This window comes from Miniopterus schreibersii, assembly GCF_964146895.1.
Source record: "Miniopterus schreibersii genome assembly, chromosome: 10".
NCBI lineage: Eukaryota > Metazoa > Chordata > Mammalia > Chiroptera > Miniopteridae > Miniopterus > Miniopterus schreibersii.
The window spans coordinates 20,828,780-20,853,885 of NC_138110.1; the positions used below are offsets into that span (position 1 = coordinate 20,828,780).

The window sequence follows — 25,106 nt, forward strand, 5'->3', positions numbered from 1 at the left end:
TTTTTGTCGTCTGTTGATAAAATACCTTGAAGTTAAGGGGGATGGAAATAGTAAATCCCTTTAGCTAGTAGATAAGCCACGAGTACAATGACTAGACCAGCCACTTAAACACTCTTGGGAAGCAAGTAGACAGTGTTGTAATATATCAGACATTTCAGTGTTTTAATGTGTTTATACTTTTTAAATGAACTGAAAATGCACAGACAACCAGATGTCTTGTATTATGTACACTCATCTCTAACCAGCTGCTGAAACAATTTCTTATGATTTAATATTCTTGGAACTACATCCTCTAAGAAGGTTTGTCTTGGTAACCGTTTCCATGTGAAACCAAACTACTCTTTCAGTGTTTCATCTCCTGTAACTGTAGTGCAGTGGTACAGATCAGCTTATAATTTAAGAAGAAATATTAACTTATGGAAACTGGGATGCTTTCACCTGAGCACCATTGGTCTCGCTATAGACTTTCACGTTAACAATGACATGCCAGTGCTGCATTTGCAGGGGAACAGCAGGAGGAATCTAGTTCTAGTGGCCACCAAGGGCATTTCCAAACTATCTTACACATTTCTTATGAGACTGTGAAATCATTCTGTTAATTGAAAGTAAGTGATTACCGAGAACATAGATATTTAGAGATCTATAAACTAAGTTTTAAATGATACTTTATTATTAAGTAAACAGGATCCCTGCAGTAGTTTAGATAGAAGCTCCCAGAATTTGAAGGAATTATTTGTGATGAAAATTGACTTTTAAGTCAATACTGCTTTTCAGTTTGGATTTCTTGATAAAATATTAATTCACTGAGGTTGTTAATCTTCAAAGTCAGGTTAAAATTGTATCTCTTACAGGATTCCTTCCTTAACTCCTCTCAGCATTTATATATTTAAAGTAAAGATTAAGTCATGCATGGGCTCATGATTTGACATTTTTCAGTGTATATTATGTTGATCCCACTAAAATTGAAATGTCTTCCAAAAATAAAGCCTTGTCTTTAATTATTATACCTGCTCTTTGATCTCAAGGATGTGAGTGGGAAAGGAATAAAGTGAGTGGGAAAGGAATAAAGGAAGATGAAGGTATTTTTCTCAGGACACTAATGGAGAGTATCATAGGAAGGACATAGGTGGTTGGCAGGACAGAGTTGAAAGCACAACACTTAGAGTTTGTGACCATGTGTCAGCTATTACCGTTGCTGTAGTAGTTGAGACCCTGTGAACTTCACCCAGTGGTGGAGGTTAGGTGGGGTCCTAGCACCGGAAGCAGTTAGATTGTATGGGCCCCAAACTTATGTTTTGGAGACTGCTTATGATGCTTTCTAATTATGAAATAGAAGTTATTTTGAGGACTAGAACTGGATTTTTTCCCTTTTATGTCTTTTTATCTACTTTTGTTGCTGTAGTTTTTTCAAAGCTATCACTGTTAGCTATAAATGATGATGCCATTGTCAAGGACAGACTATACTCCTTTTCTCTAGTGCTACCACTCTGGACAGGTCCTTGTGAAGTCTACTCAGGATGAGCCTTTCTGTTGGCCCCAGCCCAGACATACAGCCTCTTCCTCTCGGTCCTTTTATGTGTTTTCCTTTATCAACCTGTGAGCTCATTGAGCTCTGGGGCTGCTTCATTCTCAGCTTGACTCTCATTTGCTGATTTTTAAATTATAGTTTAAGAAAACTTACCTAGTTTTTTCATAAGTTAAGTACTGGTAAAGATGAGATATTCATAGTCAGTTACCTTCACTGCCTTTTTCGGGGAGTGTGTGCATCTACTTTTTGTAGTGGGACTTTATCTACTACACGGGTTATCTGTTAACCTAGTCCATACCACTCATTCTCTTTCAGCCATGCTGGTGTCCTTGCTAATTTGGAACCTGCCAATCCACTCCTGCCTTCAGGCCTTTGCCCTTTCTTCTTTCTCTTGAGTATCTCCCCTCAGATATCTGCATGGCTTATGTCCTGACCCCTTTCAGGCTTCTTTCTGCTTAGTGGTCTGCTTCTTAGAAAGAGTTGCTCTGCCTTCCCTAAAATAGCACCCGTCTCACTCTCTGTCCATTTATCATGCTTTATTTTTTGTCTGAATACTCATCACTACTTTTCATATTATCTATGATTTCTGTTACTTGTATTTCTCAAATAAAATTAGAATGTGAGCTCCATGAAAACAAAGATTCTTCTTGTGCCAGCATTTATTTTGCTCATTGCTGTATCAGTCGTACTCAGGTTAGCCTGACTCTCAAAAAAGTTTTTGTTGAATCAGTTAAATCAGCAGGGGCACACCTATTCAGTGTGCTTAGAGCATTTTATTTGTTTCCCAGCATCTTGTCTATATGGGAACGACATTGTGCTAAAGCATGTTCTATTGGAAGTGTACTGGCTCAAAGTCCTTTGCAGTTGGTACATTGTATTATGAAAATCCAATGTCTTATAGCCAATAGTAGTAGAAAGGGGCTACTAGAAGCTGAAACACTTGAAGAAATAACATCTAACAATGTTTAAGGGAAATGGTAGATTAATTAGTTATGAATGCTGACTAGTGTGGGGTCATTTAGTTTAGAGACAATCAGCTTATATCTCAGTAGTCCCCAGATTATTCCTTCACAGTATAATAATTTCTTTTTCATTGAGTTCATCCTCAAAAATGTATATTGTGGCCCTGGCTGGTGTGGCTCAATGGTTATGGTGTCGGTCCACATACCAAAGGGTGTTCAATTTGATTCCTGGTCAAAGGCATGTACCCGAGTTGTGGGTTCATTCCTGGCTCCCGGTCAGGGTGCGTGCGGGAGGCAACCAGTCGATGTATCTCTTTTACATCGATGTTTCTCCCTCTCTCTTCTCTTTTACTCTTTCCCCCCCCTTCCTTCCCTCCCTTCCACTCTCTGAAAAGCAATGGAAAAAATATCCTCTGGTGAGGATTAACAAAAAACAAAACAAAACAAAAAAGCACCATATATTGTGAATAGACTGTGTGTCTGTACTGTACGAGGCCCTGGGCAAAGAAACAAGTGACTTTTGAAGAGCTCAGGGATGGATAGATACGTAGAAAGATTGCCTAGTAGGAGGAATGGTTGATGAATGCTATAGCCATCTGGAGCTGTGTTGACTAGCAGTGGCTAGGTCATTAAGGAGCCAGAAAGGAGCTGGATAGGGCTCTTGGGTGTGAATGATGAGGGCGCAGTGCACTATTTTGATTAGAGCAGAGAGCCTGTGGGAATTAGGGGGAGAAGCTATGTTGTTTGATGGAGTAAAGACTTGAATTTAGCAGGAGTGAAGGTTTGATTATATTTAGGGTTCTCTGTTTATTAGGATATAAAGGAACAATATAATTTTTAGAGCTATTTCTCTAAAACACATTTTGGAAGTATTTGGGGAGGGATAAAACTGATTAAGAATCTTTATAAAATTCACTTCACCCCCAGGATTTTTGAAATGTAATAAAATGATATCAAATGCACATTGATTCAACTCTTAAATTAATGGTATTGGCTTAGATGTTATACCGTGGAAAATTCAAATATTGAAAACTTTTGGTGCTAACACCGAGTACGTGGTTTAAGAACCTGAAGAGCCATAAACAGTTTCCTTCTGAAGCCTGCAAGTTGTTGGAAGAGTGAAGGAACTGGAGAGATCCCCAGTTGGCTATGAAGGGCTTAACTGTTGGGGAAATGCCTTTCTACAGCCCTGCATGTTGATACCCGCATACTTCTCCAAATGCAGCCTCAAGAGGGTGGGTGGCTAAAGCAAGTCATCATTTAAGTTTTAGGTGCTCTCAGGTAAACATCTAGTATAGCTTTTTGGTGGAATTAGGTATTTATGACATTGCAAGCACTGAATTAAAGATGATAATGTTTTCATATACCATTACAGTTTTTTAGTTAAGTTCACAATAGCTTTTTAGCTTGAAAATGGATTTCTGGTGCCTCAGGGGGGAAAAAAAATCCCAGTTAAAAAATGTTAATATGTAAACCTTAACCTGGTTGATTGAAGAAATCTGAGCAAAATATATCCAGCACCACAAATGCATGTTTTACAAGATATGTGCTCAGATTGTTATAAATGCTTAACTGGCTATTGCCAAGAAGTGTAGGATATATCCTGTAGTACAAAAAACACCACTGATTCTGAATCCAGAAGGTAGAGTTTGAATCCTAGCTCTACCACTAACCGTCAGTGTCCCTCCAGGCCTCAGATTTCTCATTGTAAAATTGGGGTTAATAGATCATAGATTGTGACATGGAAAAGACATTTGAAGACATTGAGTTTAGTTGTTTAATAAATTTTAGATATGGAAACTGAAGTGTATGAGGTTAGAGACTAGTTCACATAGCTATTAAAGGAACAGCCAGGCAAGTTGATAGTTTAATACTCATGTCCTTCATTTCAGTAGAGGGGCCAGCAGCTGAGAGGGAGCATCTCATCCTGGGATGAGGTCTGTCTAGCACTCTCACTGCTCCTCTACTCTGTTGCTCAGGATAGTGTTGAGGACAAAAGAAATATATTTGAAGATGCTTTCGTGAAAATTTTTAAAATGATTTATAGTGTGTGATCTTACACATACTAGGTACTCAACAAACATACTGAATTTATTTGCTTCTGAGTTATTTTTCACATTTTAAACTTCTCAAGAGAAAGTAGTAACACTTGGTAATTAACAAGTGTAATGGTCATAGGATATAGGATGTCTGAGATTCAAAAGAACAAGGCTAAATAATCTTTGTGGGAACTGAAGCCAATTTCTGTTGTGTCAAGCTGCTCCAAGGAGTTTGTCTGGCTGTTTGGGAGGACAGGTTCTAGCCTAGCATTAGGTGTGGAAGATGAGCAGAAGCAGAGTCCTGAGTCCTGGCTATTTTGCCTGCATATGCATATTTCCTCACAAATATTGGATTTTTAGAACTAGAATTAAGCTTTTAAAAAACTTATCCTAGCCCTTTCATTTTATATATGTCATTGAAGTAGAGAGAGAGGAAGTGACTTTCCTAAATTCACTTGCAGGATTCTTAGGTAGCTTAGCCTGAAAATGTTGACATTCTCTCTCTGCCTTCAAAGAATTTTTACTTTTAAAACAAAATTGTGCCCCGCTTGTGTGGGTCAGTTGTTGAGCGTCAACCCATGAACCAAGAGGTCATCTGTTTGATTCCCAGTCAGGGTGCACGCCTGGGTTGTGGGCTCGATCCCCAGTAGGGGGCGTGCAGGAGGCAGCTGATCAATGTTTCTCTCTCATCAGTGTTTCTATCTCTCTATCCTTCTCCCTTCTTCTCTAATATCAAGATTGGTACAGAATGCTTTTGTTAATTTCTTTTATTATTATTTATTTTATTTTATTTTTGTTTAAAATATTACAGATGTCCCTTTTTCTCCCCAATGACCCGTTCCACCCCGTCCCTTCCCCCTCCCCAGTCCCTCTCCCCACCATTGTCCGTGTCCTTGGGTTGTGCATATATGCATATAAATTCTTTGGTTACTCTCTTCCCGTCCACCCACCCGCCCTCCTCCATCCCTCTGACATTCGTCAGTCTCATCTATGCTTCCATGTCATTGAATCTATTCTGTTCATCAGTTTATTAAGTTCTTTAGATTCCACGTATAAGCGAGATCATGTGATATTTGTCTTTCGCTGCCTGGCTTATTTCACTTAGCATAATATTCTCCAAGTCCATCCATACTGTCCCAAAGGTTACGAGATCCTTCTTCTTTAGCTGCGTAGTATTCCATGGTATAAATGTCCCACAGTTTTTTTATCCACTCATCTACTGATGGGCACTTGGGCTGTTTCCAGATCTTAGCTATTATAAACTGTGCTGCTATGAACTTTAGGGTGCATATATCCTTTCTGATGAATGTTTCAGTATTCTTAGGATACACTCCTAGGAGTGGAATCACTGGGTCATACGGCAGCTCCATTTCTAATTTTTTGAGGAACCTCCATACTGTTTTCCATAGTGGTTGCACCAGTCTGCATTCCCACCAGCAGTGTACTAGGGTTCACCTTTCTCCACACTCTCGCCAGCACATGTTGTTTGTTGATTTGTTGATTTGTTGATGGCAGCCATTCTGACAGGTGTGAAGTGATACCTCATTGTGGTTTTAATTTGCATCTCTCTGATGATTAGCAACGTTGAGCATTTTCTCATATGTCTCTTGGCCATCTGTATGTCCTCTTTGGAGAAGTGTCTATTTAAGTCCTTTGCCCATTTCTTTTTTTTTTTTTTACTTTTTAAATTTATCTTTATTGTTGAGAGTATTACAGGTATAGCATTTTCCCCCGCAACTGACCCCCTCCACTTCGCTCCAACCCCCTCCCCAGGCCTTTACCCCGTTATTGACTGTGTCCATGGGTTATGCATATATGCATATAACTTCTTTGGTTAATCTCTTCCCACCCTCCACCCCCTAATCCCTCTTTCCTCTGAAATATGATCATCTGTTGCATGTGTTAATGTCTCTGGATCTATTTAGTTCATCAGATTCTTTTGTTCATTAGCTTTTTCTTAAAGAAGACCCTTCAATATTTCCTGTAGTGCTGGTCTGGTGGTGATGAATTCCTTTAGCTTTTCCCTATCTGTGAAGCTCTTTATCTGACCTTCAATTCTAAATGATAGCTTTGCTGGGTAGAGCAATCTTGGTTGTAGTTCCATGTTTTTCATCACTTTGAATATTTCTTGCCACTCCCTTCTGGCCTGCAAGGTTTCTGTTGAGAAATCAGCTGACAGTCGTATGGGTGCTCCTTTGTAGGTAACTAATTGCTTTTCTCTTGCTGCTTTTAAGATTCTCTCTTTGTCTTTAACCTTTGGCATTTTAATTATGATGTGTCTTGCATTGGGCCTCTTTGGGTTCCTCTTCTTTGGGACCCTCTGTGCTTCCTGGACTTGTAAGTTGATTTTTATCCCCAGGTAGGGGAAGTTTTCTGTCATTTTTTCAAATAGGTTTTCAATTTCTTGGCCTCTTTTATCCCCTTCTGGCACCCCAGTAATACAAATGTTGCACCTCTTGAAGTTGTCCCAGAGGCTCCTTATACTATCTTCATATTTGTGGATTCTTTTTTCTTTTTGCTCTTCTGGTTGGGTGTTTTTTGTTTCCTCATGTTCCAAATTGCTGATTTGATTCTCAGCATCCTCTACTCTACTGCTGATTCCATGTAAATTATTCTTCATTTCAGTTTGTGTAGCCTTCATTTCAAATTGGTGCTTTATTATGTTATCAATTTTCTCAGTTATTTCCCTAACCATTTGTTTAAACATCCTTATAACCAAAATTCTGAACTCTCTATCTGTTAGCTTGCTTGGATCTATTTCATTTAGTTCCTCTTCTAGAGATTTCTTCTCTTCTTTCCTTTGTGACATGTTTCTTTGCCTCCACATTTTGGCTGCTTCCAGGTGTTTGTTTCTATGTATTAGGTAGACCTGCTATGTCTCCTGGAATTGGCAGAGTGGCTTTGTGTAGTAGGTGTCCTGTAGGGTCCAGTGGCTCAGCCTCCCCAGTCACCTGAGCTGGGCCTTCTAGGTGCTCCCCTGTGTGGGCTGTGTGCACTGTCCTGTTGTAGTTGAGCCTTGGTTGCTGTTGGTGTCCCTGGGAGGAACTGACCCCCAGGCCAATCAGCTGTGAGGACCAGCTGCAACGACAGCCAAAGAGCTGCTGTGCTGGAGACACCCCTATGGATCAGGATTTACTTCAGTGGAGCTTTGGTGTTCACCAAGTGTGCCCCTTGAGTGTGTCACTCGTGGATGTGGTAGGGTTGTAATACAGCATGGTCGAGTCTGACCACCAGGTGCACTGTCTCTGGGGCCTCCCGGGAGGTGCAAAGTCAGCCTTTGCTAGTGCCTTGCCCAGGGCCATCCTGCATGAGCTACACAGCAAACTGTAGTTGGCTGCTACTTGTGCTGGCCTTGGAGGTGCCCAGGAGAGGCCAAGTTATGAGCCAATGCAGGCTGCTGCTAGTGCCAGGCCTGGGGCCACTTATCAAGTCGTATGGACCCCGCTGCTGCTTGTTTGAGAGATTTGAGGAAAGTCCTAAGCATGAGGCTGGAGAGGCCACTTGCACAGAAAAGCCCCTGGAAATGGCCTGGATGAGCTGCAGGTGGGGAGGGGCGGGGCCTCGGGGAATCGTGGGGAGGGGCGGGGCCTCGGGGAATCACGGGGTGGGGCCAACGGTGGGAGTCAGGTGCTGGGGATTCAAATATGGGGTCTGCCTGCCGGCTGTGTGCGGGGAGGACTCGCCAAAGGAGCAACAGCCTCTGCCAGCCCTTCTGCCTGGGAGGAAGCCGCCCTCCACCTCTCCCCAGATTTCAGGCAGGTTAGTTCCTCCCCGAGTGTCCCAGGTCCTGTCAGGCTGCTGCCCGGCGCTGCTCTCCAAGGGAGCGCATCCGAGTGAGTCCATGGGCGGACCCTTTAAGAAGAGCTGCTGGGGCTCGCAGCCTCTGCAGCTCTCAGGGACAGTCCCCGCTGGTTTCACAGCCCGGAGTTGTGGGGACGTCTCTTCCCGGCCCTGGAGCACTGGTCTGGGTGCCTGCTGTGGGGCTGGGACCCCCTCCCTCCTCCAGGAGACCTCCGCCGGTGAGATTCCCTCGGGGTTTCAACCCCGGCACTGGGTGTGGGCCCGCGGCCTCGTCTCTGGGATTCAGCCCCGATCCACCCTCGTCTGCGCCCCTCCTACCGGTCTTGATGCTTCTTCAGTTCCCTGGTTGTAGGGCTTCTGTTCAGCCAGATCTCAGGAGGCTCTGAGTGATGGTGGTTCTGTATTTTAGTTGTAATTTTGATGTGGTTGCGGGAGGCAGCGGGTGCAGCTGTTTCCTACGCCGCCATCTTGTTTTTCCTCTGTCCATTTCTTAATTGGGTTGTTTGTCTTCCTCTTGCTGAGTGCTGTGAGTTCTTTGTACACTTTGGAAATTAGCCCCTTATCAGATACATCCTTGGCAAATATGTTTTCCCAGACTGTGGGGTTCCTTTGTATTTTGAGGCTGTTTTCTTTTGGTGTACAGAAGCTTTTTAGTTTGATGTAGTTCCATATGTTTTTCTTTTGTTTCTCTTGCCCTAGGAGATGTATCAGTGAAAAGTCCACTACGTGGGATGTCTATGTTTACTACTTTACTGCCTATGTTTTCTTCCAGGATTTTTATGGTTTTGTGACTTACATTTAAGTCTTTTATCCATTTTGAGTTTATTTTTGTGTATGGTGAAAGTTGGTGGTCTAGTTTCATTCTTTTGCATGTATCTGTCCAATTTTCCCAGCACCACTTATTGAAGAGACTATCTTTACTCCATTGGATACTCTTGCCTCCTTTGTCAAATATTAACTGACCATAATGGCGTGAGTCTATTTCTGGGGTCTCTATTCTGTTCCATTGATCTATATGCCTGTTGTACCAATACTTTCCTCCCCAGAGACAATAATTTTTAATTTTTAGCTATTCTGGTGGTTTATATAAACCTTTACTATTATTCTACCTCTTTATTTCCAAATAATATAACACTATTTTAAAAATATTTTAAAAATATGCCGTTTTGATTACAGTGGCTTTGTAATACAGTTTGAAGTCTGGTAAGGTGATCCCTCCCACTCTGTTCTTTTTTCTCAAGATGGCTGCAGCTATTCGGGGTCTTTTTTGGTTCCGTATACATTTTCGAAATGTTTGTTCTAGGTCTGTGAAATATGCTGTTGGTATTTTCATAGGAATTGCATTAAATTTATAAATTGCTTTGGGTAGTATAGACATTTTAATGATATTAATTCTTTCAATCCATGAGCATGGTACCTTCTTCCACTTGTTTAAATCTTCCTCTGTTTCTTTTTTCAGTGTCACGTAGTTTACTGAGTACAGGTCTTTTACATCCTTGGTTAAGTTTATTCCTAGGTATCTTATTTTTTTAGTTGCAATGGTAAATGGTATTGCTTTTTTAGTTTCTATCTCTGAAAGTTCATTGTTGGTGTATAAGAATGCCATTGATTTCCGGATGTTTATTTTGTATCCAGCTACGTTGCCAAATTCGTTTATCAAATCTAGTAGTACTTTGATGGAGTCTTTAGGGTTTTCTGTGTACAATATCATGTCATCTGCAAATAATGACAGTTTTACTTCCTCCTTTCCAATTTGGATACCTTTTATGTTTTCTTCCTGTCTGATTGCTATGGTGAGGACTTCCAGTACTATGTTGAATAAGAGTGGTGAAAGTGGACATCCCTGTCTTGTTCCGGTTTTTAATGGAAATGGTTTTAGTTTTTTCCCATTGAGTATGATGGTGGCTGTAGGTCTGTCATATATGGCCTTTATTATGTTGAGGTATGATCCCTCTATTCCCACTTTGCTGAGAGTTTTTATCAGAAATGGGTGCTGGATTTTGTCGAATGCTTTTTCTGTGTCTATTGATATGATCATATGATTTTTGTCCTTCAATTTGTTTATGTGATGTATCACATTTATTGATTTGCGGATGTTGTACCAGCCTTGTATCCCTGGAATAAATCCCACTTGGTCATGATGTATGATCTTTTTAATGCATTGCTGGATCCAGTTTGCTAGTATTTTAGTGAGGATTTTAGTATCTATGTTCATCAGGGATTCTTTTACTATTATTAATACATGTATAGCAACATATGATGAAGTGGTTTGACATTAACTGAATTTTAATTCTACCAACAGATGGTTGATTTTTTTTCCCTTTTATCTTTTTTGTGCCACCTATGTAAATTAATTTTTTACGAAGTAGTTTCTTTTCAAGCATAATTCAGATTGCATTACACTTGGATATTTAATACTAGCCATTGCTGCTGACGCAGTTGTTTTAAATTAATATATGTGTGCACATGGTTTGAAAAAAAATCAAATAGCACAGAGGGCTTATGATGAGAACAAATGTTCTTTGTCCTATTCCTTTTATTCCTTTCATTCCTTTCCTCCCCAGAGACAATAATTTTTAATTTTTAGCTATTCTGGTGGTTTATATAAACCTTTACTATTATTCTACCTCTTTATTTCCAAATAATATAACACTGTTTTAAAAATATTTTAAAAATATGTCTTTATTGATTTCACAGGGGGTAAGGGAGAGAGATAAAAACATCAATGATGAGAGAGTCATTGATTGGCCTCCTCCTGCACGCCCTGACCAGAAATCGAACCACCATTCCTAGATTATACGTTGATGGTCAACCACTGAGCCACGCTAGCCAGGCTATAACACTATTTTTTTTTTTTAAATTAATAGGCTTTATATTTCAGAGCAGTTTTAGGTTCAGAGCAAAATTGAGCAGAAAAAAAGTACAGAGTTCCCATATGCCCTCTGACCTCATACACGTATAACCTCCCTCACTATGAACACCCTACACCTCAGTGGTACATTTGGTAGAGTTAATGAACCTACATTGACACATCATTATCACCCACAGGCATAGTGTAAATTATGGTTTTATTTTAGTGTTGTATATTCTTTTGTGAAAATTTTTTATTTATTGAATTTTAGAGGAGGGGGAAGGAAGAGAAACATTGATTTGTTATTCCACTTATTTATACATTCATTGGTTGATTCCTTTTTAAAAAAAATTGATTTTTTAGAGACAGAGAAAAAAAGTGATTTGTTGTTCCACTTATTTATGCATTCATCAGTTAGTTGTTTTTTGAATGATCCTAACTTTTATTTTATTTTATTTATTTATCTATCTATCTATTTATTTATTTATTTTTACCCTTTAGCCAGTTTCTCTCAACTACTGTATCTTTATAAAAAATTTTTTTATTGTTGACCATATTACAGATGTCCCCCATTTCCCCACCTCTTTGCCCCCCTCCACCCAGCCCCTGCCCTACCTCAGGCCTTCACCACACTATTGTCTGTGTCCATGGGCAGTGCATATATATATAAGTTCTTTGGTTAATCTCTTCCCATCCCCCAATCCCTCTTCTTTCTGAAATGCATCCATGCCCCTTACCTATTTTGTTCATCAGTTTATTTTTTCATTAGATTCCACATATAAGTGATATCATGTGATATTTGTCTTTTTCTCACTGGCTTATTTCGCTTAGCATAATACTATCCAGGCCCATTCATTCTCTAACAAAGGGTAAGATATCGTTCTTCTTCTTCTTTTTTTTTTTTTTTACAGCTGCATAGTATTCCATGATGTAAATGTACCACAGCTTTTTTTATCCACCCATCTACTGATGAGTACTTGGGCTGTTTCCTGATCTTAGCTATTATAAATAATGCTGCTATGAACATAGGGGTGCGTATATTCTTTCTGATTGGTGTTTCGTGATTCTTAGCATGTATTCCTAGAAGTCGGATTGCTGGGTCAAATGGCAGTTACAGTTTTAATTTTTTGGGGAAAGTATACTGTTTTCCATAGTGGCTGCACCAGTCTGCATTCCCACCTGCAGTGTACTAGGGTTCCCCTTTCTCCACACCCTCACCAGGACTTGTTTGTTGGTTTATTGATGGCAGCCATTCTGACAGGTGTGAGGTGATACCTCATTGTTGTTTTAATTTGCATCTCTCTGATGATTAGTGATGCTGAGCGTTTTTTCATATCTCTTCCTCATCTGTATGTATTCTTTGGAGATGTGTCTATTCAGGTCCTTTGCCCATTTTTTAATTGGATTGCTTATCCTCCTTTTGTTGGATGAGTTCTTTATGTATTTTGGAAATTAACCCCTTATTAGATGTGTAATTGGTGAATATGTTCTCCCATACAGTAGGTTCCCTTTTCATTTTGCTGGTGGTTTTTTTTGCTGTGCAGAAGCTTTATAATTTGATGTAGTCCCATTTGTTTATTTTTTCCTTTGTTTCTCTTGTCCTAGGACAGGGGTGGGGAACATTTTTTCTGCCAAGGACCATTTGGATATTTATAACATTATTCGTGGGCCATAAAAAATTATCAACTTAAAAATTAGCCTGCTTTATTTAATCAAACATTTAATTAACTCACCCCTAAAGTGATGGCTGGAACTGCTTTTCTTTGGTGAGGCCTTAGCAGGGCCAGACAAAATGATTTCAAGGACGGTATATGGCCCTCAGCTGAATGTTCCCCACCCGTGCCCTAGGAGATGTATTGGCGAAAATTCTGCTACGTGAGAGGCCTGAGATTTTACTGTATATGTTTTCTTCTAGGATTTTTATGGTTTTGCAACTTACATTTAAGTTTTTATCCATTTTGAGTTTATTCTTACATATGGTGTCAGTTGGTAGTCTAGTTTCATTTTTTTGCATGTACCTGTCCAATTTTCTCAGCACCATTTATTGAAGAGACTGTCTTTACTTCATTGTGCGCTCTTGCCTCCTTTGTCAGACATTAATTGACTCTAATGGCATAGGTCTATTTCCGGGGTCTCTGTTCTGCTCCATTGCTTTATATGCCTGTTCTTGTGTCAGTAACAGACTTTTGATTACAGTGGCTTTGTAGTATAGTTTGATATATCCGGTATTGTGATCCCTCCAACTTTGTTTTTCTTTCCCCAAGATTGCTGCGGCTATTCTGGCTCTTTTTTGGTTCCATATAAATTTTTGGAATATTTGTTTTAGATCTGTGAAATATGCTGTTGGTATTTTAATAGGAATTGCACTGATCTATAGATTGCTTTGGGTTTATGGACATTTTAATGATGTTAATTCTTCCAGTCCATGAACACAGTATATTCTTCCACTTGTTTATATCTTCCTCTGTTTCTTTTTTCAATGCCCTATAGTTTTCCAAGTACAGGTCTTTTACCTCCTTGGTTAAGTTTATTCCTACTTATTTTTTTGTAGCAGTGGATAATGGAATTGTTTTTTATTTTGTCTTTCTGAGAGTTCATTATTGGTGTATAAAAATGCCATAGATTTCTGGATGTTAATTTCGTAACCTACTACTTTGCTGAATTCATTTATTATGTCTAGTAGTATTTTGGTGGAGTCTTTAGGGTTTTCTATGTACAATATTAAGTCATCTGTGAATAATGTTGTAAATTCTGTGGGTGTTACAAATGTATAATGATATGTATTCACAATTGTAGTGTCATAAGAGTAGTTTCACCCCCCTGGAAATCCTGTGCTCTACCTATTCTTCCCTTTTACCTGCTCCAACTCCTGACTACCACTGATTCTTTTACTGTTTCCATAGTTTTGCCTTTTCTAGAGTGTCATATAGTTAGAATTATATAGTACATAGCCTTTTCAGATTGTCTTCATTCTTTTAGTATTAAATATATATTTAAGGTTCCTCCATGTTCATGGCTTAATAGCTCATTTCTTTTTAGCACCGAATAATATTCCATTTTCTGTATGTACCACATACACATAAATTCGCTTTATGCATATATACATGTATAGTCGTCATATAAATCTAGAGTTGAAAGTGTGTACATCCCCAAATTTGAGAAAAATTTGGTAAAAAAAATTTGCCTCCTACAGAGATTATACCTATTATAGTTCCACCAAATCCATTTTATAGAACCTTGGGAATATTATTATTATAAATTTTTTGTAAGTTAAAAATGGAAATCACATTGTGATTTTTGTATGCATTTTCTCATTACAAGTGAGGTTGAACATCTTTTCATATATTTAGAAGTTATTTCTAGCTCTTTTCTTAGTTCTTTGAGAAACCATGAAAACATGAAATGGATATTTGGGTTTATTTCATCCACCCCCTTAATTTTACAAATGATGAAGTTCACAGGTAAGGTGGCTGAGAAAGGTAACAAGTGACAGTTCTGAGACAAGCATCCACGTTTTTTGAGTCCTAACTCCAGGCACTGTTGGTTCCACTGATTAGACTTAATATAAATGAGGAATATTACCTTGTCTTTGATTTTATTGACTTTTTAAAAAAATGTGTTTTTATTAATTTCAGGGAGAGGAAGGCAGAGAGAGAGATAGAAACATCAGTGATGAGAGAGAATCATTGATTGGCTGCCTCCTGTATGCCCCCCGCTGGGCATTGAGCCCGAAACCCAGGCATGTGTCCTGACTGGGAATCCAACTGTGACCGCCTGGTCCATAAGTCGACACTCAATCACTGAGCCAACACTTGCAGGGCTGAGATTTTCTTGACTTTTAAAACTAGCCATCACTACTATTGACAGCATTTGTAATATATTATAACACTTTTTAATCTTTCCTTATATTTTACTTTTAGGCTCTCCATTGTTGGCATGACAGTGATATTTCTAAATTTTGGTCTTAATCCTTTGTACTTGTTAGTTGTTTTTGTTAAACTTATATTCCATTTACAGTACTGTCCGGTTTCTTATCCAGTAGTAAGTCAGAGGAGGATGTTTTTTTCCTCTGTATTCATTGACATTGCCCTTAGCCAACACTAACACCCATTTAATGAAGACTTTTGTCTTTATCCAAATGTTCCACTCTGCCCTAGCAGAGCAGTGCAAGGTCATGGCGCCTTTCTTTTTTTTCTTCACATGAAATTAATAACTTGCTCCAACAGTAGTTTGTTCTAGGACATTTTCAGCCAGATGGTGGAAAGTTCTTGGGATAATATGGCAGCCAAAGCAACACTTTGGCTTTTTAAAGTTGACTTTGTTTTGGTGATTGTGTAATGAAAATCTTCTGAAGATTATACAAGGACATTAAAACAAGAAAGATCTGTTGGCCTAAAACATTTTTCATCTTTTAAAAACCACCACACTCAGCATGGTAGAACTTTGGTTTCTTTCAAGTATTGGTCTCCCTGGCTCTTTTCCCTGATTATTTGGCACTTAAGATAGCCCAATTAATATATTTAAAATTTTGTTTTTATAGGAACCCAGCATTGCCTTGAATTTCTTTTTTTGAGCATTATAGAAATTTATAGCAAGAAATGACATTAGAGATAATTTAGTCTAATGTACTTATTTACAAATAGGAAAACTGAGACCCAGAGATAGTTGTTTGTTGAAGAGAACAGGATGAGTTTAATAGGGAACTTAGAAGCAGGTCCTAGGTTTTCTAATTTTGGGTCGATGACTTCTACAGCATACCACAATGTGATTCAGTTTTTTGTTTGCTCTTACTTCAATATGTCATCAGATTTTAATCAATAAAGGTTCAATTTTATGACTATCCTCTATTTTTAGTTCCCGATTAACTTAATTTTCAAATAGATGATACATTTATACTGTTCAAAAATCCAAAAACATAAAAGTCTTCATAAAATATATGTGGTCAAAATGAGATTAGCTATTATCCTTAGATCATTTCTTATGATTTTTTTTTTCCCAGGAAATTTCCCAGTAGACACAACCAGTTTGAAGCAAATGTTTCTCTCACTCATATTCTTTATGCCTTCCTATTTTAAAAATTTAAATTAAATATAGACACAGACAACAGTATGGCGATTACCAGAAGAAAAAGGGGATGGAGGGGATAAATGGTGATTGAAAGAGACTTGACTTGGAGAGGTGAACACACAATACCATATACAGATGATATATTACAGAATTGTACACCTGGAACATATATAATTTTATTAACCAATGTCACCCCAATAAATTCAATTAAAAATTTTAAATTAAAAATAATAAAAATAGTTACCTATAATCTCATCTCCCAGGGTTGCTGTTTGTATTTTTTGCATATTAGCATCTGCATGTATATTCATTCATATGGTACATACTATTTTGCTAACTTTGCGCAATATTATATCATAAAGTACCTATTTCAATAAAGTGTTTCAAAAGCAGATGGGATAACGTGTTTTACAAGGCCAGCATAACCCTGATGCTAAAAGCCCAACAATGACATTATATCAGAAGAAAGCAGAAAAATCTTTTTTAAGAAATTAGCAAATTGCCCTGGCTGGGTAGCTCAGTTGGTTAGAGCATCATCCTGATATGCCAAGGTTTCAGGTTCAATCCTCTTAAGGGCACATACAAGAAACAACCAATGAATGTACAAATAAGTGGAACAGCAAACCAATGGTTCTCTCTCCCTCCTTCCCTCCCTCCTTTACTCTCTCTCTCTAAATCAATCGATAAATTAAAAAAAATTAGCAAATTGCATCTAACAGTGTGTGAAAAGGATAACACATCATAACCAAATGGGGCTTATCTCAGGAATGCAATATTATTAACACTTGAAAATCAATCAATATAATATGCCATGTTGACAAAATAAATGAGAAAGGCCTATGTCTCAGTAAATGTGGAAAAAGCATTTGACCAAATTCGACATTCATTCATGAAAAAAAAGTCTTAGCAAAGTAGGAACAGAAGGAAACCTCTTCTACCAGATGTAGATGTGGTTCAAGTTAAGGACCTTTGATGTGGAGACTGTTCTTTATTTTCCTAGTGGGCCCAGTCTATCACATGAGTCCTTAAAGGTAGGAGAGAAAACCAAAAGTGTTGGCCAGAGAGATGCAATATGAGGAGTCATTCAAAGCGATAATTGGCTTTAAGATGAAGGGATCCATGAGTCAAAGAATGAGGTGACCTCTAGAAGCTGGGAAGTGTCCTCAGCGTACAGCCAGCAAGAAAATGGGGACCTGTGTTTTACAGCCCAGAGGAGCTAAATCCTGGGCACAATCCAAACCAACAAGAAATGGATTCTTTCCTGAGCCTCCAGAATGGAAAGCAGCTTGCTGATAACCTTGATTTTAACCCCCTTGAAACCTGTACTGCAACCCCAGAACTGTATGACAACAAATTTGTGCTGTTGTAAGCTACTAAGTTTGTGATGATTTGCAAATGGCAACAATGTGTAAAAAACAACAACACCCTAATGAAACATAATCCAACTTCTCAAAGCAGATAACTTGTTAAATATAGAATTATAGATGGTTCATTCATTCCATTTAATATTTGTTAAGTACCTACTATTATGTTAAGTTCTACTAGATACTTTCCCATAAACAGTCATTTTAATGCATGCATTTTTATATGTGTATGTTCAAGTATAAAATGTTATTCCTGTGTGTACATATTTTTATTTTTGTTGTTAATCCTCGCCCAAGAATATTTTTTCATTGATTTTTTTTTTTTTTTTTGGAGAGAGTGGAAGGGAGGGAGGGGGACAGAGAGAGAGAGAAATCTCAATTTGAGAGATACACATCAATTGGTTGCCTCCCACATGTGCCCAGTGGGGCTGGGGATCGAACCTGCAACCCAGGTACATGCCCTTGACTGGGAATCGAACCCAAGACCCTTCAGTGTGCAGGGTGATACTCCATCCACTGAGCAACACCAGCCAGTGCTGTGTACATATGTTTTTAATGTACATAAATAGAATTGTGTTACAGAACTTACTCAGTTTTTTAGTTTTTCCTCTCAGAACTTTTAAGAGTTACCCCTGCCTAAATGAACAACTAGTGTGTTGCTGTTAAAACTGCTCCATTGTATGCATCCACCACATTTTATGTAACCCGTTCTGCAGTGATGGACACCTGGATTGCCTGTCTTTGCAACACCACAAATAAGGAATGTCTTTATATTATCTATTCCTGCATAATAAATTCCCCTAAAACTTAGCTGTTTAACAACATTGTTTCACAGTTTTTTAGAATCAGGAATCTGGGTACAGCATAGCTTGGTGCTTCTGACTCAGGTGTCTCATGACGTTGTAGTTGAACTTATCACTGGGGCTGTGATCTCATCTGAAGCCTCAACTAGGGAGGAACTGCTTCCTAGATTTCTCACTTGGCTGTTGATAGAATTAATAACCCCTCTAGGGTTGTTGGACCAAGGGCCTCACTTCTTCACTGGCTGTTGACTGGAGGCCTCCTTAATTCTCTGCCAGGTGGATTTCTCCATATGTTAGCTCACAAGGCAGCTGGCTTCCCTCAGATAAAGCAAATAGAAGAGCGAGAGCATGTCCAACACAAACCGTCACCTTTTTGTAAGCTATTATCTATCTCAGAAGTGGCATCTTATCATTTCTACTGTATTCTCTTTGTTAGAAGGGAGTCACTAGATCCAGCCTACACTCAAGGGGAGGAAACTACACAAGGGCATGAATATCAGGAAGCAGGGATTTTTGGACTCATTTAGAGGGTATCTTTCACAGTCCTGAGACATATTTCTGTGAAATTTTCTTTGGTGTATATACATAGACTGGGTCATAGGTGGTTTTCTAAAATGACCTGACTGGTTAATATTCCCATCAGCAGTACATGAGGGTTTATATATTATATGTCTGCCACTGCTTTACCTTTTCTAGGGCATAAAACAATATATTGTTTTAAATTGACTTTATATCTTTCACTCTCTTTTTCTAGTGGAGTTCTTGCCTTTTTCTTGACATTTGCAGAGATTGCTTGTAACATTCTAGATAGTAGTTTTTTGTTGTTCTTCCAGTCTATCATCTGCCTGTCAACTTTGTCCAAAGTTTCATTTGTTGAGCAATAATTCTTAATTTTGATGTAATTAAGTGCCTTTGTTTTTTGGCTTTATGGTTCGTGCTCTTAGACTTTTATTTAAGAAGTCCTTTCTTGTGCTTATGTTACAAACATATCATTGTACATTTTCTTCTATTAACTTTAGCTTTACCATTCACATCCAAGTCTTTAATTCATCTTTAGTAGGTCTTTGATATGTTGTAAAATAGGGAGCCATCATCATTTTTCTTTATGAAATGAGCCAGTTTTTCCTAGCATCATCTTCTGTACAATTTTTTCTCTCTATTGTTTTCTGGGTCTATCTTTATTATATATTTTTTCCATATATACACAAGTCTGAACTATACATTCAGTTCTTAATTGGTTTCCATTGGTTTATTTTTTTATATTGTTTTTATTACTACAGCTGTATTGCATGGCATTAGATCAATTGACTAGGCCTCATGTGTTTTGTATACTTTGTATTGAAAAGATATTTCTGTCAACAATAACTCCTTAAAATATCTGGTAGAATTTTAAGCTTGCCTAGTTCTAGAATCAAGTCATCTTTAATTTGTTTAATGAATTTCATTTAAGTAGATTGTAAGTATTTTTTCTTTAGGTTTTCCATGAATATTTCAGTTCTATAAAAATATTGTTATATTCTTTTGGAGTTATTACCCTTTTTGCTGTGTTGAGATTCCCACTTTCCTGGTCTAACATATTACTGTTCAAATTTTTGCAATAACTGAAGATTTCTTGATGCATTTATTTCTGTTTGTGCTCCCTTCTCAGCCAAAATTTCATTTCTTTTTTATTGGATCTAAGATTTGCTTCTACACTTGATCTTAGCCAGAAGGCTGAGACACAATAAGATTTGTTTCTAAAAGGGGATAATGATCTTGGGAGGGCATAAAAGAAATATGCATAATAAAACAGGAGTAATTTGTTTACTGTTCATACTTTGCTGAACATGCAGAGTTGGTCTTGAGAATGTGAACCCTAGAGAAAGACGGTCGGTCTAGGATATACCATTGTTCTCATTGTAAAGTGACTGTCAACTTGAAAAGACAGTTTTCTTTCTCTTCAGTTTTACAATCTGAATGTTTCTGTATTCTAACTAAACAGGAATGAACATAGGCACTTTCGAGTGGATTTTTAAAGCATAGTACTGCTGGTAATTGTTTCCATTATACACTAATAAATAGGCTTGTCATTCAGTAGGAGACGCGAACGAGAAAATAGTTAAGTAATGGGATACCTGACCCAAGTACAAGAGCTAATGACTAGGAAATGGTTTCATATTTTTTCTTAACTTAATTTTTATGTTAAAAATATTAGTGTGTTTTTTATAACCTAGAAACATGATGAATATTTAGATTTGAGTTTTTAAATATATAGTTTATTCAGAAAAGAGCAATATCTTACTGTTCCAAACTGATCGTTATTTGTTTTGTTTTCTGTTTCTCCAGAGACATTACATATGAAATATCAGTAGAAGCTATATCAACAATGGTTGTTTTTCTTTCCTGCCAACTCTTCCACAAGGAAGTTTTGCGACAGAGCATCAGTCACAAGTATTTGATGCGCGGTCGATGGTATGTTTCTGTTTTAAATTTGTCTAGGTTTTTAACAGAATAGTCACGGGATGTAAAGTAAAGCATAAGGAATATGATCAATAATATTGTAATAACTATATATAGAGCTGGGTGGGTACTTGAATTATCGGGGCGATCACTTTATAAGTTACATAATTGTCTAAGCACTATGCCATACACCTGAAACTAATATAAAATAAAGTCGAATGCCAGCTATAATTGAAAATTTAAAAAGTAAACAACAAAAAATATGTTCATCTAATTTTTTGTATAAATCTATATTTTTGGTCTTGTCCTCTTAGTATTTAAAAAAATTTTTTTTGATTGATTTGAGAGAGAGAGAGAAACATCAATTTGTTGCACTTACTTATGAGTTCATTTGTTGATTCTTGCATGTGCCCTGACCAGGGATCGAACCTGCAACCTTAGCTAATTGGGATTACACTCTAACCAACTGAGCTACCTGGCTAGGGCCTCTTACCTTAGTATTGTTCTAGATCTCCAACCAGACATTCTTCTGGTTGTGCTGTCAGCACTTCAAACCCAACACATAAGGAAACAAATTTTGCTTTTTGTCCAAACTATCCCTTCTTCCTGCCCCCTTTATTCCTAGCTCCATTACCTTCTTTAGCGGTTTCTTTGTAGAATTGAAACTTTGAAGTCATCTTTCTTCTTTTCTATCATTCTCTATGTCTAAGCAGTCATCCAATAATATTTGTTCATTGAAATTATTTTTGTATCTTCCCCTTTTCAACAGTTCCACATAACCTACTGTAATCTGTGCCCCATTGCCATAAGTTTGGGCTACTTCAACATCCTCTTAACTGACTATTCCTATTTTAATTTAGTTAACAAATCTTTATTGTGTGCTAACCACGTGCCAGGCTATTAGGATATGGGGCTGTACTCTGAGCAGAAGCTTATAATCTTTTAGTGAGTAGGGATGGGAATAGATAAATTAAATACACATAGACACACAGACACACACACCCCTTCTATTGGCACAGTCTTCATGGAGTTTTGGAATTTAAGACAAAGACAAATAAAGTAGTTTTAATTAAAGTTCTCAGGGACCTTCGTCTTTCTTACTGCCTTCATTTTCTTTACTGATAATAGGGAAAAGGCCTGAGCTTTGGCTCAAGAGTCTGTTAAGAAGTTTTCTCTGGATTGCGGGAACTGATGTATCACCAATTTGTGGACATACATTCCTTTTCACCTATTTTCTCTTCCTTCTTCTCATCCCATTACTTAAAAGCAAAGTATTAACATTTAAAAAAATCTGTATACATACTGACATATTTGTTATGTGCATGCACAAATTGAATAATTTCATACTTAAAAAAGTATAGTCTTTTATTGCCTTTTAATTCTTGCTTTTCCCTACTAATTCTATATTACTACCTCCCTTCAAGTGCCAGGTACTGTATTATACACTGAATTTATAATATCTCACCTGTTATACAGATTACAAATAAAGTAAGTTCAAGAGTGGAAGTGATTTGACCAATGACTTATGGCAGGGGCGGGGAACCTTTTTTCTGCCAAGGGCCCTTTGGATATTTTTAACTTCATTCCTGGGCCATACAAAATTATCAGCTTAAAAATTAGCCTGCTATATTTGCTAAAACATTTAATTAACTCACTCCTAATGTGATGACTTGAACTGCAGTTGCCTTGGCAGGGCCAGAACAAATGATTTCACTGGCTGTATATGGCCCACAGGCCAGACGTTTCCCACCCCTGACTTATGGCGTAGGAAGGAGGAAAGCTGGAATTAAGCGTCTAGTCTGATCTCAGTCCCCATGGTCTTCACTATTAGAAGACAATGCTAGACTTCTTTGAACTATGCTAATCCTTTTGTATTAATAGATTACATAGATTATCATTATATAAAATCGGGTGACTCCCATAAGTATGAGTTTGACTTTCTTCTTTTTTCTTTCTTTGTAGTCTTCCATACACCAGCAAACTTGTGAAAACCTTATTGTATAACTTTATCAGACAAGAAAAACCACCGCCTCCAGGAGCGCATGTTCTCCCTCAGCAATCGGATGGGGGAGGACTGCTCTATGGACTTGCGTCAGGAGTAGCAAGTAAGCCCTCTCTGATTTTTTTAGTGCTTTATTACATAGATTTTTGTTTAATTAGTCATAAATAATTCTGTGCCCTATGCTGCTACTACTCACAGTTATATTGGATCTCTGTAGCTGTCTAAATGTGACATACTGAAAGTAATTTAAAATATTAATTTTTGCATTCGGTGCAGTGATTTATGCTTCGAAATATATACAAATAATGGATAGATTGTTTACCTAAAAGGTGCCATTTTTCAAGAAGAATGTTTATAAATAAATATGCATATTACATGAGTTCTAGCTGTATGATATAAATTCAGTTAAGCTCTTGGAAACTTTTTACTGCTTGTGTTTTATAAGGAAATCATTCTATTTTAGGGACTTTATTGGTTAGGATTTTATGTGACTAATTGGGTATAGTTTTCATATTATATTCAATGATTCATTTGTTAATGACCAATTAATATATTTTGAAGAGTTTTGTTATAAATTCAAAAGTGGCACAAAGGTGAGTTTTATGAGATTAGAAGCAAATTTTGTTAACTGAAGAAACTTCTTCCCCCACCATGTAAAGTCTCATTTCTGCTTGGCAGTGATCAGACCTAAAGACTCTAGAAGTACAGAGTACCTTTGGCCCTCCCCTTTTTTGGTGCGAAAGATCATATAAACTGGACTTTTTCTTTATTCTGAGGAGAAACAAAAAGTAGACTGACACTTTGGTAGTTGTAAGGTCTACTCAGGTGTTCTTGCTATATGTTCTACCTAATTAGTGCAGAATTCGGCTGTTTGACGGAATTTTAAATGGAGCTGAGTTTGACAACTGAATTATGGCTGTAGCATCCTCCCCACACTCAAGGAGGAACATCAGTTTCATATGAAAATGTGTGGTAACTTATTAGATAATGAGTCATGGGGACCTCTTTGTATTAAAAGACCTCTCTGTTGATGTTAGGAATTGATCTGTGAACCAAGCTTTCTAGGTTTGCCTTCCTTTGATTTCTTTTAGTTGTGAGTTGAATTATATTTGTGATCACTCATGGCTTTGTCTTTGGTGCTGAGTGGGCTGTCTAGAATGCCAGACCTGCAGAGTTTCATTCTCTGAGTTACTCCTACCCACTGCCCTCCTTGTTTCAGGTGTGGAGGCTGTACACAGCTTGCTCATTCATGGCCACGAAGGCAGCATAGGAATGACTTTTTGCGTCCCGTGGGAAGGCTTCATGAATCCAGTAGTATTTGCCTTTTTTTTTTTATTATCAAACTGGTATAGGTATTTAAAAGATAAGTGTTTTGCAATACTCCAATATGGTTGGAGATTTTTGGGAGGAGAAAGTATAAGGTCATTCATTACCTGCTTTCTTCAAAACAATGGCAAAACTTTGCAGGTTTTTTTTTTTGTGTGTGTGTATGTGTGTGTTTTTTAAGTAAACATAGATTTGTGTGTGGTTTTGGTTTTTCTTAGTTATGTGTCATCAGAATAAAGTCCAGGATGGCACATGGTGTCATCAGCAGCTTATGTCAAAAAACTTGACTTCTAAAATTTAGATCTGCTCCCACCTAGTTAGTATATTGGAAGGAAGTTCCTTAATTTCCCTACCTCCCAGGTTCCTTGTCTTTTGAATGAGAAGGTTGGAACAGATGATCTCTGAGATTATTTCCATATAACTTTCAGTGATTCTATGGTCTTTCCCCCCACTATTTTAAAATTTAATATTCAGTTAAGGGCATTAAAATAGTCTGCTATAGTCACAGTACATTTTATATAGCTTTCTTCCTAAATCTTTACAAAACAGTTTATGCAAAAGTGTAAATCATAATGGAGTAATTAATCATCATCATTTCACAGTATTCGACTCAAAGGACTATAAAAACAACGAAAGGACATTCTCCTAAAAAGCAAAGCTATGTATTGTGGGCAAAATAAAATGTAAACTTGATCACAGTATGTAATTTTGAATTAAGCCACATTTTAGGAAAGTCAGTTAAATAGACCAAAAAAAAAAAAATTGACTTTAGTTCTGTGTGATCACTTGATGGATGATCTTTTGGTTGGTAGTTATGGAATTTTCTTACTTTAATATTGGCTTGAGAAAATGTGATTTGGAAGTTCCTCACTGAAAAGAAATCATGTTGCAAAGCTGGATGCAAATTATAAGCTCCTTTGGATT

At 37.6% G+C, this 25,106-nt stretch overlaps 1 protein-coding gene across 6 annotated transcripts in view; it reads left to right on the forward strand.

The window, feature by feature from the left end:
• Nucleotides 1–25,106, forward strand: part of DYM (dymeclin) — a 277,415-nt gene that overhangs the window by 64,617 nt on the left and 187,692 nt on the right. For all 6 annotated transcript variants that reach the window (XM_081148364.1, XM_081148366.1, XM_081148361.1 and 3 more), the window contains 2 exons: nt 20,741–20,866; nt 22,817–22,959. In XM_081148364.1, coding sequence (XP_081004490.1) covers nt 20,741–20,866; nt 22,817–22,959 — 269 coding nt within the window. The remainder of the gene's footprint in view (nt 1–20,740; nt 20,867–22,816; nt 22,960–25,106) is intronic.